Below are 15,336 nucleotides of genomic sequence, written 5' to 3' on the forward strand. Positions count from 1 at the left end.
AGGGGGGTCCAGCCGTCCCCGTCCCGGAGCTCTGGGTCATAGCCAGCCTGAAGGAGCAGCCTGGGAGCCAGGGGACTCAGGGTCAAGGGCCAAGACGGGGTATCAAGCCCAGGGTTGACTCAGGCCACTGCAGCCGCAGTGCCAGTGTTCCAACATGGAGACACTCCTGAACGGCTGGAGAAGCCCCGCCCAGCCCACCACCAGCAGCCCTGCACTGGCCTCCCTCCCCCTTGGGCCAGCAGCTGAAGGACAAGTGCTGGCCAGCAGGAGACTCCAGAACCTTCGTGGGCCATCAAGGGTCACCCTGGCTGTGGGACTCCCAAGTGCAGCAGTGGGCACAGGGCGAGTGCACGCCCCTGTCAGCCCCCACACCTGTCAGAAGGATGGGACTTCCAGGGGCTCCAGGACACAAGCCGGGGGACACTACCCCAGGGAAACCGGGCAGGTCTGGAGACATCCCTGGCTACCATGCTTGGAGGTGGGGCTGGTGGCATCTAGAGGTGAGGACAGGATGCACTCAACACCCAGCAGTGCTCAGGACGGCCCGCAAAGAACGATCCCACCCACAGTGTCACCAGTGCCCAGGCCAGGAGGTAGCTTGGATGACACCTCAGTGTGGGGCAGAGGCAGGGGCCCAAGTCCAAGCAGGTCTCCGAACCCTGCTAGGTGGGGACATGCTTGTCTCTAGAGACTGCAGTGAGACTGTGTGGCTGAGAAAGGCTAAGGCAACGTGGGAACAGATGGATGGAGGCATGGCCTGAGGTTTCTAGGAGAAGACTACAAGGACAACCCACACCTGGCTACACTGTCGCAGAGACAGGGTCTTGCTATGTTGCCCAGGCTGGTTTCAAAGGGTGGGGCACAGGGGTCATGCCATTTTTGGTCAGCGTGGTGTGGGCAGGTGTGCTTGTAAATCACCCACCACATAATGGGTACGTGCACTGAAAGAATCCCAGGCTGTGTGTGGTAGCTCTTGCCTGTAATCCCAGCACTTTGGGAGGCAAAGGTGAGTGGACTGCCTGAGCTCAGGGGTTCAAGACCAGCCTCAGCAACTTGGTAAAACCTCATCTCTACAATAAATCAAAAAATTAGCCAGCATGGTGGTGTGTGCCTGTGGTTCCAGTTACTTAGAAGGTTGAGGCAAAAGGATCACCTGAGCCCAGCAGGTTGAGGTTGCAGCAGCTGTGAGCGTGCCACTGCACTCCAGCCTGGGCAAGAGTGTAAGACTCTGACTCAGGAAAAAAAAAAGAATCTCCAAAAAACATTCACAGAAGCTGAACGCAGCTTCTCCCAACAAGGCTAGCTGCTCCATGGATGCCAATGGGTTCCCAGAACACTCATTGAGTGGGGAATCCTGGGCTACAATACAAGGGGCCTGCCCTCCAGAAGATAATTTTGGTTGCCTTGGGTCCCCACTCATATATCCTGCTCACCCAGTAAATCTCAACCAAGATGACGGTGCTCCCCTGGGGACACGTGGCCACATCTAGAGCCAGTCTGGGGTCTCACAACCATGGATGCTCCCAACACCCACCAGCAGAAACCAGGGAGGCCGCTCCATATTCCGCAATGCCCAGGACGGCCCCCTAGCAGTGTCTGTCTCCCCATGAGTGAGGAGCTGTGGGTGGCCCCCACCTATCCTAGGTAAAACGTATCCCTAGCACCTAACAGCCTGCCTGGCACATGGCAGGAGCTCAGCACCATCAACGAGAATGCTGGTTACACACTTCTAAAATGAAGTCAAGTCGGGCTTGGTGGCTCAGTTTGTAATCCCGCGCTTTGGGAGGCTGAGGTGAGTGAATTGCCTGAGCCCGTGGGTTCGAGACCTGCCTGGGCAACTTGGCGAGACCTCATCTCTACAATAAATCAAAAAAATTAGCCGGGCATGGTAGCGCGCGCCTGTAGTTCCAGCTACTTGGAAGGCTGAAGCGGAAGGATTGCTGGAGCCCAGCAGGTCAAGGCTGCAGTGACCGGGAGTGGCCACTGCACTCCAATCTGGGCAACAGAGTGAGACTCCAACTCAAAAAATAAATAAATAAAATGAAGCAAACAGACCTGAGTGTAAACACGGACACAAACAAAGGGCAGTAGTGAATGACTGTCCATGAGTTTCTCTAATTCCAAAGTGCTTGAGCTCCATGGCAGAGAAGAGGCTGCAAACTGACAGTGGCTCTTTCTCCCTTTAATCAGAGCACCCAGCTTTTAGCTAGACACATGGTCACTGGCTGCAGGCAAATCTCCCTTGCAGCTAGAATGGGCAGGCGACTAGGGTCTGGCAAAGGGCACACCAATTTAACTGGTGCATGACACTGGATTGTTCTTGCTTTGTTGTTGTTGTTTTGAGTTGGAGTCTCACTCTGTCACCCAGACTGGAGTGCAGTAGCTGCTCCCGCCCACCACAGCCTCAACCTGCTGGGCTCCAGTGACCCTTCCGCCTCAGCCTTCCAAGTAGCTGGAACTACAGGAGCGCGCTACCACGCCCGGCTAATTTTTTGATTTATTGTAGAGATGAGATCTCACCAAGTTGCCCAGGCGGGTCTCGAACCCGCGGTTTTTTTTTTAGTTGGAGTCTCACTCTGTCGCCCAGGCTGGAGTGCAGTGGCACGCTCCTGGCCACCGCAGCCTCGACCTGCTGGGCTCCGGCAATCCTTCCACCTCAGCCTTCCAAGTAGTTGGATCTATAAGCCCATACCACCATACCTAGCTAATTTTTTTTTTAAAGCAGGATTTATTGAGAGGACAGAAAAGCTCCCACAGTGGGAGGGGACTTAAGGGGGCTGCCTTTTTTTTTTTTAATTGTAGAGATGAGGTCTCGCCAAATTGCTCAGGCTGGTCTCGAACCCCTGGGCTCAGGCAATCCTTTCACCTCCGCCTCTCAAAGTGCTGGAATTACAGGGTCTTGCTCTGTCACCCAGGTTGAAGTGTCATGAAGTAATCATAGCTTACTGCAGTGCCCAACCCCAGGCTCAAGCCTTAGCTTCCCAAAGTGCGGGGACTACAAGGCATGTGCCACCATGCCCAGCTATTTGTAGAAACAGGGTTTGGCTATGCTGTCCAGGCTGGTCTTAAACTCCAGGTCTCAAGCGATTCTCCCGCCTTGGGCTCTCAAAGCCTGAGATGGCAGGTGTGGGCCACGGCACCTGAACCAGACTGGATTCAAAGGAATGGACGTGTGCTCCTTGGTCCTAACTCTCTTGCCCCCCGGGCTGGAATGCAGAGGCAAGGCTGGAGACACAGCAGCCCCCTGCACTGAGGGTTGGGAGCCCCGGGAGGAGGAGGGCTAACCTCCAGGCAGGCACGGGCTGGGCTCCATCTGGAGGACCCATTATCGGCTCAGGGCGGGGAGGGTGGCAGAGGTGGCCCAGGGAGCACAGACCTGGAACTCATGTTGGGGAGTGCTCTGCTCAGCAGCAGGTGCAGGCAGACAGCCTGTGCACTGGAGCCAGAAAGGTCATTTCAAGGACTCCGAGAAGCCCAGCATGGAGGAGAGAGCAGGGAGGGAGGGGTGCGCCCCACATCATTTTCACTCGAAGATACAAAGTATAACATCACAAAAGAGAGAGGCAGGAACAGAAAAGAGAACGGGAGCTAAGTATGGCAACTGCTTGAACAGAAAAGGAAGAGTCAGGCAGGGCATCTCACATCTGTCATTCCAGCACTCTGGGAGGCCTAGGCAGGAGGATCGGTTGAGCACAGGAGCTTGAGACCAGCCTGGGCAACAAAGAGAGACCTCGTCTCTTCAAAAAATAAATTAGCCAGGCACGGTGACTACACCTGTAGTCCCAGTTACTCAGGAGGCTGAGATCGCCTGGGCCCAGGATGTGAAGACTGCAGTAACCATGAGTGTGCCACTGCACTCCAGCCTGGGCAACAGAGTGACCCCCCTCCCAAAAAAGAGGGAAGACAGCCAAATAGGGGCAAAACATATGAACCACGGCTGAGGGGAAGATGGCAGGAAGGGAGCATGTACTACAACAATTTAAAATACATATGAGCTGGGCTCGGTGGCTCAGCCTGTAATCCCGCGCCTTTGGGAGGCTGAGGTGAGTGGATTGCCTGAGCCCGCGGGTTCAAGACCCGCCTGGGCAGCGAGACCTCATCTCTACAATAAATCAAAAAATCAAGCTGGGCTCGGTGGCTCAGCCTGTAATCCCGCGCCTTTGGGAGGCTGAGGTGAGTGGATTGCCTGAGCCGGCGGGTTTGAGACCCACCTGGGCAGCGAGACCTTATCTCTACAATAAATCAAAAAATCAGCTGAGCGTGGTAGCACATGCCTGTAATTCCGGCTACTTGGAAGGCTGAGGCAGAAGGACTGCTGGAGCCCAGCAGGTCAAGGCTGCGGTGGCCGGAAGCAGCCACTGCACTCCAGTCTGGGCGACTGAATGAGACTCCAACTAAAAAAAAAAAAAATCAGCCGGGCATGGTAGCGCATGCCTGTAATTCTGGCTACTTGGAAGGCTGAGGCGGAAGGATCGCCGGAGCCCAGCAGGTTGAGGCTGCGGTGGCCGGGAGCGGCCACTGCACTCCAGTCTGGGCAACAGAGTGAGACTCCAACTCAAAAAAATAAAAAATAAAAAAATAAAAATAAAAATAAAATAAAATAAAATATATATGTACCAAATAACCTAGCTTTGAAGGATATAAAACTAAAAAGGATAGAACTACCAGGAGAATCAGGCAAAGTCCATGACCATAGTGAGAAACGTTAACACACCTCTCCCTGTAACTGACAGAGCAAGTGGGGACGGAATAAACTATCACCAAAAGATACAGAAGGTTCAAACAACAGATCATAAAGCTAACCTAACCACTCACACAACACACTGTGGTTGACAACACCATTCTTATGGGGGTATAAGGCAAACCTCAACAAATCTCAAAAGGTGGAATCATATAGGGGCCATTCTCTGACCACAATGCAATTTAGCCAGAAAATTAGCAACAAATCGATGACTAGAATAATCCTAGCATGCCACTGCATTCCAGTCTGGGCGACAGAGTGAGACTCCAACTCAAAAAAAAAAACAAAAAACAACAACAACAAAAATCCTACATATTTGGAAGTTAAAGACACACTTCTAAATACTTCATGGGTCAAAGAAGAAAGATTACAATTGGGAAATGCTTTATAGTGAATGACAATGAAAAAGACTACATGAATGGGCGCAGTGGCTCAGTCTGTAATCCCAGCACTTTGGGAGGCCAAGGTGAGAGGATTGCCTGAGTCCATGGGTTTGAGAACAACCTGGGCAACTTGGCAAGACCTCATCTCTACAATAAATCAAAAAATTAGCCAGGGGTGGCAGTGCACACCTGTAGTTTCGGCTACTTGGAAGGCTGAAGCGGAAGGATCACCTGAGCCCAGCAGGTCAACGCTGGGGTGGCCATGAGTGTGCCACTGCACGCCAGCCTGGGCAACAGAGTGAGACTCCAACTCAAAAACAAATAACAAAAAAGACTACACCCCCTAAGGTTACCTCCAGAGGAAAATGGACAGCCTTAGGTACACTGGTTTGAAAAGAAAGGGAAAGGACAGATTCACAGGAAGGTGTAGGCGGTGAGATGGGACAGACAGGGGCCTACTCACTTCATCACCTCGATGTAGCCCTTGGCGGCAGCCACGTGCAGGGCGGAGGCACCCGTGCGGGGGTGCCGGGCCTCAGGCATGGCACCCCCGTTCAGCCAGCACCTTGTGTCATGCAGCAGCAGCTCCTCCTCGGCCCGCTTGGCTGCCTCCACATCCACACCTGGGAGGGTGAGAAGAGGCAGCAGGTGAGACTCACACCTGTGGTCCTGTGGTCCAGGAAACCCAGGGCTACACCCTGGGCTGGCCATGGCTCAGCCTTGTGACTTGCCCAGTCCTTCTCCGCATGCCCCCTCTGGGACTCAGAGGCCTGGATGGCCCAGTGTTCCCACCTGTGCTCTGTGTGGCCCTGGGTCCCACCAAGGGTCTCTGAGTCACGGCTGCATGCTGGGAGAATGGAGATAATGGGCCTTTGCCCATTTCAACCAGGAATTCACCCTTCTTTTTTTTTTTTTTTTTTTTTTTTAAGTCATCCAGGCTGGAGTCAGTGGCAGGATCCTGGCTCACCAGCCTCCAACTCTTGGGCTCAAGTCATCTTCCCTCCTCAAACTCCTGAGTAGCTGGGACCACAGGCATGTACAACCATATACAGCTAACTTTTATTTTCTTGTAAAGACAGGGTCTCACTATGTTGTCCAGGCTGGTCTCAGACTCCTGGATTCAAGCAATCCTCTCACCTCAGCCTCCTAAAGTGCCAGGATTATAGGCATGAGCCACCATGCCTGGCCTTAGTTTTTATTTATTTATTTTTTGAGTGCGAGTCTCACTCTGTCACCCAGGCTGGAGTGCAGTGGCACACTCACGGCCATGGCAGTCTCAACCTGCTGGGCTCAGGCAACCCTTCCGCCTCATCCTTCCAAGTAGCTGGAAGCATGGGCATGCACCACCACACCTGGCTAATTTTTTTGATTTACTGTAGAGATGAGGTCTCACCATGTTGCCCAGGCTGATCTCAAACCCCTGAACTCAGGCAATCCTCTCACCTCTGCCTCCCAAAATGTTGGGATTACAGGCATGACCCATCATGCTTGGCTGGAATTTTTAATATAAAACCCAAAGTTGATTGAGCAAATCCAGTGTCTGCTTAGAGTTAACTTTTGCTGTCACTACCAATATAACCCTTAGTCCCAGCATATCCACACATGCTATCACTGTCTCTGCTTTTATCACTCATGAGTAGGATAAACACACCAAAAAGTCACTACACAAAGCATTCGTGGCATCGGGCAACAGTTTCTTTTCCACCCAGGCACCCTGTTCACAAATGAGCTACCGCCTAAAGCAACCTGGAGAAAGCCACGCTTTCTGTCAGTCAGGTCCAAGGCTCCAACTGTCATACGACATCTACAGATGCAGATGGCAAGTCATGTCCTAACATCAAACCTAAGTCGATTTTGGACCAAACAGGCCGCCTTGCTGAGGCTGAATTTACCTAACTGCTGACTGTCACTAAAACTCTTTATTCTAGCCGGGCACAGTGGCTCATGCCTGTAATCCCAGCACTTTGGGAGGTGGAGGCGAGAGGATTACCTGAGCTCAGGGGTTCAAGACCAGCCTAAGCAACATGGCAAAACCTCGTCTCTACAATAAATCAAAAAGTCAGCAAACATGGTGATGCAATAAATCAAATTAGCCAGCCACTTGTTAGGTTAAGGCAGAAGATGGATCACCTGAGTCCAGCAGGTCCAGGCTGTGGTGGCCATAAGCATGCCATTGCACTCTAGCCTGGGTGACAGAGTAAGACTCTAACACCAAGGGAAAAAAAAAAAACACTCTACTCTTTGGCATGTTATAGACGGAGGCAGAAGTGCCTTTCCTAGAAATGTTTAGTCCTCCCAGGAAAGTTATTTGTCTATGATGTATTCAACTGTGAAATTTTCCACACTGACCCAAGTGTTGTATAGAGCTGGGCTGTCTCACACAACAGCCACCAGCCACATGTAGCAACTGAATACCAAAACGTGGCTGTTCTGAATTGAAAAGTGCTATACAGCACTCACTGGACTTGGAAGTTCAGCATGAAAAAAGGAAGATAAAGTGACTCATGAACTGTTTTGAGTACTGATGACATGTTGAGATAATGTCTCAGATGGACTGCGTTAAATATATAATTAAAATTCAGCCAGGCACAGTGGCTCACACCTGTAATCTCAGCACTTTGGGAGGCTGAGGCAGGAGAAGTGCCTGAGACCAGAAACTTGAGACCAGCCTGGGCAACATGATGAGACCTCGTCTCTACAATAAAATAAAAAATTAGCCAGGCATGGTGGTGTGTCCCAGCGACTCAGAAGGCTGAGGCAGAAGGCTCACCTGGGTCCAGGAGGTCAAGGCTGCGGTGGCCGTGATTGTGCCACTGCACTCCAGAAGGGGCAACAGAGTAAGACCCCCACTCAAAAAAAAAGTATACACACACATAATTAAAATTAATGTGACATGTTTCTTTAATGAACCTACTTGAAAAATTTAAATTATACTTGTGGGTTGCATGGATTTTCATTGGATGGCGCTGGCAAAATTAAACATGGTGGAGCCAACACAGACCATGTGCACCTCCCCATCTCTGCTCTCCCCAGGTAACCCTGCTGGTGAATGTCCATCCATGAACACGTGCTGCTGTACCCCCACCACATAAACTGTAAATCTCAGCACAGGCCATAAAGGGACCCAAGAAGCACTGTACCATCACTGTGAATGTTTGTGCCCATAAGGGAGATAGAAGTCATGCCCGTAAGGGCTTGCAGGCTGGTGCCCCCTGATGACATGGGACCCTCTGGCTTAAACTCCCGTGGGACCACCTTTGGACTCCTGGCTGACTAGGACTCCCCTGCAAAAGGGGGAATGTACCAGGAATGTCTAGTGGATGAACAACTCTCTCAAGAGCGCAGGCTGAAGGGAAGAGCCCTTTGTCTTAAGGCAGTAACTATTCTCGTGGCTGAAATACATCTTAGCGCAGGCAGGACTGACTTTCTGTTCAGCCGCAGTCACTTGCGCACTTCCCCACTTGCGCATCCCTCTGCAGTCTGCTCTGGGCCTCAACAGGCTGAGATGGATGTTTATTTATTTTATTTTATTTATTTATTTATTTATTTTTTGAGTGGGAGTCTCACTCTCTTTCCCAGGCTGCAGTGCAATGGCACGCTCACAGTCATCGTAGCCTCGACCTGCTGGGCTCAGGTGATCCTTCTGCCCAGCCTTCCAAGTACAAGCATACATCATCACACCCAGCTAATTTTTCTTGATTTATGGTCAAGGAAGGTCTTGCCAAGTTGCACAGGCTGTTCTCAAACCCCTGGGCTCAGGCAATCCTCTTGCCTCTGTCTCCCAAAATGCTGGGATTAAAGGAATCTCAACTTCACTATTTCAACATGGCATACAGGATACTCATGTGCTGTGACCAACACTATCTGGTGCCTGAACTGTTTCGTTGGCCCCAGGAAGCCCGGTAGCCATGAGGCTGTCACTCCCACACCCCCTCCCCCAACCCCGGGCCACCACCGACCTTCCTGTCCCTGAGGACTTGCCTACTCTGGAAAGTCACCTATTTTTGTAAAGTTGTAGTGGAACACAGCCATGCCCTTTCATTCACATGTTGTCTCTGGCAGATTTCCCCTCTCCAGCAGCTGGTAAAGTCATCGTGATAGACACAGGATGTTCTGCGAAGACTGATGCAGCCACTGTCCGGCCCTGCTTGGGTCACTCACTTCTAGACTAGCGACTCAGCCATCTCTCTGTAGCATGGGCTACCACCTTTCACTCTCGCAAACAGTACTGCGATGGACTTGCTGTCCACGGGTGCCAGGGTCACCAGGCTGCCCAGGAGCAGAACTGCTGGAAAACAAAAGCCCAAGGTCTTCCGCTACAAGCAGTGGGGTCCAGCCATGTCCCCAAGTGGCTGAAATCAACACCCCACCAGCCAGAACAAGAGTTCCCGTGTTCTTAGCCGGGTGCAGTGCACGCCTGTAGTCCCAGCTGCTCTGGAGGCTGAGGTGGAAAGATCACTTGAGCCCAGGAGTTGAAGGCTGCAGTGAACTATGACTGCGCCACTGCACTCCAGCCTGGTGACAGAGCGCAACCCTGTCTCCAAAGACAGACAAAGTGTCCCAAGAGTTGCCGTTGCTCCAGCACCTGGAACTTCGACTGCCACTCTGTTGCCCCTCTCCCATCTGTCATGGATGCTACAACTCCAACTGAGGAAGCATCCAACATTCTAAAACAACAAGTCTCCCTCCTGCCCAGGTCCATGCCCTGCACAAAGCGGCCAGGGAGTCCCCTCTGCGTGGGGCGTGGAGCTGCCAGTGGTGCACCCAGGGGTGGTTGGCCAGCACCCAGCAGCCCTTCTCTGGTGACGCCTTGGCTTCCCTCTCCCTGACTCGGCCCCACATGGTGCTGATGGGATGGAGCCCACAACCCAGCTCCAGGTGAGCACATGACCTGGCCTATCACCCTCAGACAGTGATGGACTCAGGGGCTGAGGTGTGGCCAGGGGTCCTGGTGAACACCAGTGGACTGTGGCTCCACCACTGGGAAAGAGGTACTGTTCCAGCGGGAACATCAGACTGCGGTGAGGAACCATCTGAGACCCTCGCCAAGAGGGCCTGCCTAAAAACGATGCCAATGCGGAGCTCAGCAGAGCAATGGAGAGATGCTTCTGACTTTGTTGGTATCCCTGGATCGAATTATGCTTGCAGCCCATGTAACTCCTGGAGTCCAGTTACACAAGCCCAAAAGTTGCCTTTTTTTTTTTTTTTTTTTTTGAGTTGGAGTCTCACTCTGTCGCTCAGACTGGAGTGCCGTGGCACGCTCCCGGTCACCGCAACCTCAACCTGCTGGGCTCTGGCGATCCTTCCACCTCAGCCTTCCAAGTAGCTGGAATTAGACGCATGCTACCACACTCAACTAATTTTTTTTATTTATTGTAGAGATGAGGTCTCACCAAGTTGCCCAGGTGGGTCTCAAACCTGCGGGCTCAGGAAATCCACTCACCTCAGCCTCCCAAAGCACGGGATTACAGGCTGAGCCACCGAGCCCGGCTAAAAGTTGCCTTTTTAAAAAAAACTGTGGCCAGGCACAGTGGCTCTTGCCTGTAATCCCAGCGCTTTGGGAGGTTAAGGCAAGAGAACTGCTTGAGTCCAGGAGTTAGAGACCAACCTGGGCAAAATAATGAGATCTTATCTCTACAAATGAATTTAAAAATTAGCCAGATGTGGTGGCACATACCTGTAGTCCCAGCTACTGGAGAGGCTGAGGCAGAAGGCTCACCTGAGCCCAGGAGGACAAGGCTGTGGTGAGCCCTAATCATGCCACTGTACTCCAGCCTGGGCAAAAAAGTGAGACCCCCCCCAACTCAAAAAAGAAACAACCTGTGGTAAAATACACATAACAGAAAATTTACCATCTTAACTACTTTGATGCCTACAGTTCAGGGCATTAAGTACGATCACACTGTTGTGTGGGTGAACTCCAGAACCTTCTCACCTTGAAAACTGAAGCTTCCCATTCAACAACCCCCACCCCACCACAGGCCACGCGCTCACACCATCCATCTCCACAGTCCTGACTGCGCTAAGTTCCTCATGGAGGTGGAATCCTTCAGGATCTGTCCTGTGGAACTGGCTTATTTCACCAAGCATAACATCCTCACTGTTCACCCTCGGTGTAGCACACATCAGAACTCCCTTCCTTCTGAGGCTGAACGCTATTCCCCTGCTTGGACAGGCCACACTCTCTTCCATGTGTCCATGATGGACATCCGGCTGCTCCCGCCCCTGTGCTGCTGTGAACAGGGCAATGGACACAGCACACAACTGCCCTGCCTGCGCCAGGCTCCACAGAATTCACACTGGAATCTACTAGACCAGAGAAGGTGATGGGGGGCGTGCTCAGGTCACAAAGAACTGGCAGGCAAGGTGGGCGGTGGCAGACAGCCTTCTCTCTAGGCCTGCCTGCCAGCGCCAGCTGTGTCCAGCACCTGTGTGCACACTCAGCGCCTCAGGGTCTTCGGCAGCCCCTGGGTATGGGAAGGCGGGCATCATGGGGGGTTGGCAGAGGCCTCAGGACTCCAGAAGCCACAGCCTCCCACTCCAGCAGCACAGCCGAGGGTCTTCACAGTAACACTAAGGGCCTTGTTCCTGGCGGGTCCTACAAGCCAACACCCCAGTGTACCCCCCAGCCTTGTCCTCACCCCACGGGAGGGGAGAGTGGGCCCTCTGAGCTGTCGGGCCAGCCATGGGCAACTTTCACAGGAAAAACAGCATGTCAGGAAGCTCACAGCCTCCCGAGGCCATTCTCAGTTTCCTAGGGGTCCAAGGGAGGGAGACTAAGTTGACATGAGAACCACGCGTGGGGCCAGATCCCAGGCTGAGCCCTGAGGAACAGGCACCCACAGCCTCAGCTGAGGGCCTGACGCTGCCACAGCGGGGGTAGAGCCTGGCGTCCCTCCTGCGCTTCTGTGGTTCTGTGGAAGTGTCCTTGTGGAAAGAGACACTTGCTGAGTATCAGCAGTGAGAGCTACAATATCTGCAACACTGTCTTGAAATAGCTCTGGATGGAAGGAAGGGAGGGAGAGATGGAGAGAAGACAAGAAAGAAGAGGGAGGAGAGAGAAGAGAAGAAGAAAGCATGCACAGGGGAAGGAGGGAGGGCAGAGGGAGGGAGGGCAGTTGCAAATGTAACAAAACATTACAATCTAGGCCTGGCACACACCTATAGTCCAGCTACTACAGCGAGAGACTGCCAGCCTGGGCAATGTACTAAGACCTGTCTCTATCCTTTTTTTAAAAAAAGGCAAAAATTGATGAATCTACACTTCATAATTCGATTTCTTGAAAGCGTACAACATAGCAAATCTACAGAGACAGAAAGCAGATTAGTGATGGGGCTGAGGGGATGGCTAAAGGGACTCGAGGTTTCTTTTTGAGGTGACGGAAACATTCTAAACTCAATATGGCAAGGACGCACAACTCTGTGAACACATTAAAAACCACCAAGTGCACACCTTGCATGGGTGAACCGCATCTTAAACGCTTTTAAGAAAAACACTGGCAGGCAAGGCACAGTGGCTCACGCCTGTAATCCCAGCACTATGGGAAAGAGAGGCAAGAGAACTGCCTGAGTCCAGGGGTTCGAGACCAGCCTGGACAACTTGGCGAGACACCGTCTCTACAATAAATCAAAAAACTAACCAGGTGTGGTGATGCGCGCCTGTAATCCCAGCAACTTGGAAGGCTGAGACAGGAGGATGGCCTGAGCTCAGCAGGTCGAGGCTGCGGTGGCCGTGAGCGTGCCACTGCACTCCAGCCTGCGCGACTCCAACTCAGAAAAACACCCCTGGCAGATCTCAGTGCAGGACTTGAGGACTTGCTGCTATTGCTGTGACTCTTCTGTCAGTTGGAGGCTTTTCCAAAACAAAGATGAGGGAGGCCAGGGAGAGCCCCAGCCCTAGGGCTGACTCTGCCCACCCCCCATTTAGCCAGGAGGGCTCCAGACCTCAGCGCTCAACCTCCACATGTCCCCGCGTGGCTCAGGGTACCCAAACTCAGCAGGCCCCTCGGAGAACCCTGACCTTTCCCAGCCTGGTGGCAACACTGTGAAAAGAGCCAAGCCGGAAATCGGGGGGTCCTCCTGGTGTCCTGCTTCTTCCTCAGAGTCCCCCTTTCCTCCTGAAGGGCCCTTCAGAGCCCTCCGGCACTGAGCCCACACCCCTAAACTCTCAGCCGCTGAGAGGGACCAGTCATTCCTGTCAGCTTAGAAGGTGTGAGTCAGCCAGCTAGGCCTGGGTGGAACAGAAGGTGGACCCAGGAGGTCAGGCTCAGAGTGCCATGCACAGAGCCAGGGATGCTCTGGGGGTTCCCGCAGGTGTCACACACACTAGGAAAACAAACCTGGCCGGCACAGCTTCGGGGGTCCTCGGACCCACATGAAGGCCCCAGGGCCCATGATCCTCAGAGCAGCCCGGCGGCCCCGCCTGCCCAGGCCTCAGTAAACCCTGCCACTCCTGGGAGTCTTGCCCCGCACCTCGTCTCCTCAGTCGCTTGGGGAGGCAGTGGCCATTCCTGCTGGCAGCAGCCCGAGCTTGACCCCACGCCACTGCTGGACTCCCAGCAATCCTGGAAGCAGGTACCCACATCCCCACTTCACAGGCGAGGAAACCAAGGCACAGAGAGGGCCCAGGAATCCTGGGAAACAGGCTGGGTCTCGGAGCTCAGGCAGCCTGACCTAAGCTCTCCATCTCCAGCCCTCATGAGGGCGGACACCCACCCACAACGGCACCCCAAGGCCCACCTCGGTGGGCAATCTCCGCCTTCAGCAGCCCCTCCATGGCGTCTGATTCGGCCAGGTCCAGGGGCAGGTCCCCGTCACTGTTGACGGCAGCGATGTTAGCCCCATGGCTCAGGAGGTACCTGGGGGCGGGGCAGGACGGGGTCAGGGCTGAGCATCGGGCCACCCAGGTGCTGCCCAGGGGCCCCAGTCTCCCCTGGCCCAGCCTCACCTGGCGATGTCCAGGTACCCACAGGAGGCGGCCACATGCAGGGGCGTCCAGCCCTCGTTGTCCGCCTGGTTCACCGTGGCACCCTGCTCCACCAGGAAGCGCACTACCTCTAGGTTCTCGTCAATGCAGGCCTGGGAGGACATCGTGTCAGACACGACATCCAGCAAGGCAGGACTCCAAAGGGACCACAGCACAGACCCCAGGGCAACACCAGGCCAGTCGGGAAGAGACCCCGCCACCAGCTGCTTAAGACGCCCTGGGTGCCCACGGTCAGATCAGCTGACCACTTGGACCACGGCGGACCATGAGGCACTGCCAGCAAACAGGAAGCGAGCCGGAACGTTTCTCGTGCAGGTGTGGGACCCAGAGTGGTGCTGGTTCCACATAGCCGACCCCAGCGCCCTGAGGGAGGGGTTCCAGCCCCCAGTCCCTCCTCCTTCAGACCCGCTGGGTGCTTCCAAGGCACAAGACTGCAAAACACCCGAGCAGATGGGGAAGCCCTGGGCCCAGGCAGTGCAAGGCAGGCAGTCACCCTGTCTCTGGGACAGAAGGGCATCCTGGACGGGGTCCCAAGGGGGTGCAACAGCCATCTCCCATGTGCATCGACCGCTCCCACTCCCACGGGTGGATGTGCAGAGCCCCACACCGTGGCACACCTGGGCCATCTCTGGGATCAAACGCCCAGGTGGGCACAGCAAGGGGAGCCATGTGGCCACCGGGACTGGCCTGGGTGTGAGGGGCGGCTGGGCCTGGACCAAAGTGCTCAGGACACATGAAGCCCCCACCGCCCTCACCTCTCCACAGTTGCCCATCTGGAGAGGGGGCAGGGAGCAGCGAGGCCAAGAGCATGAAGTCATGGAAACTCAGGCTGCGGGAGGGGCCACACGTGCCCTGGGAAAGGGATGAACTCGGGCGTTTATTTCTACCCGGTTGTCATGACGACAAGGGGGGGGAACCCAGAGAGAGATGGGCCTTTCCCTTTCAAGGACCTGCCCAACACAGGCATCCACGCGAAAGATGCCTCAGGCCTGGGTACGGGGACCAGAGTCCAGGCCCAGCCCCTCCTCCCACAGACCTAGGATTCCAGGCCGAGCCCCTCCTCCCCCAGACCCAAGGGTCCAGGCCCAGCCCCCCTCAGCCACTAGTCCCCAAGGGACTGAAGATGGAGATGGGAGGAACGCCCCAGTCTTGCCATGGGTGATAACCCAGGGAGGTGGGGGCTGAGCTGGCCCAGAAGAGATTCAGGACAGAAATCATAGCCAGGC

The 15,336-nt window shown here is 54.1% G+C and overlaps 1 protein-coding gene across 1 annotated transcript in view; it reads right to left on the bottom strand.

The window, feature by feature from the left end:
* Nucleotides 1-14,214, bottom strand: part of PPP1R12C (protein phosphatase 1 regulatory subunit 12C) — a 19,383-nt gene extending 5,169 nt beyond the window's left edge. Inside the window, 4 exon segments of the mRNA XM_021716077.1 lie at nucleotides 1-60; nucleotides 5,588-5,747; nucleotides 13,864-13,982; nucleotides 14,072-14,214. The exon segment at nucleotides 1-60 is cut by the window's left edge and continues 20 nt beyond it. Of these exon segments, the coding sequence (XP_021571752.1) occupies nucleotides 1-60; nucleotides 5,588-5,747; nucleotides 13,864-13,982; nucleotides 14,072-14,214 (482 nt within the window).
* Nucleotides 14,215-15,336: the final 1,122 nt, after the last annotated feature.

The sequence above is a fragment of the Carlito syrichta genome, unplaced genomic scaffold (genome assembly GCF_000164805.1).
Source record: "Carlito syrichta isolate Samal-C Ts95f unplaced genomic scaffold, Tarsius_syrichta-2.0.1 Scaffold308154, whole genome shotgun sequence".
Classification (NCBI taxonomy): Eukaryota; Metazoa; Chordata; class Mammalia; order Primates; family Tarsiidae; genus Carlito; species Carlito syrichta.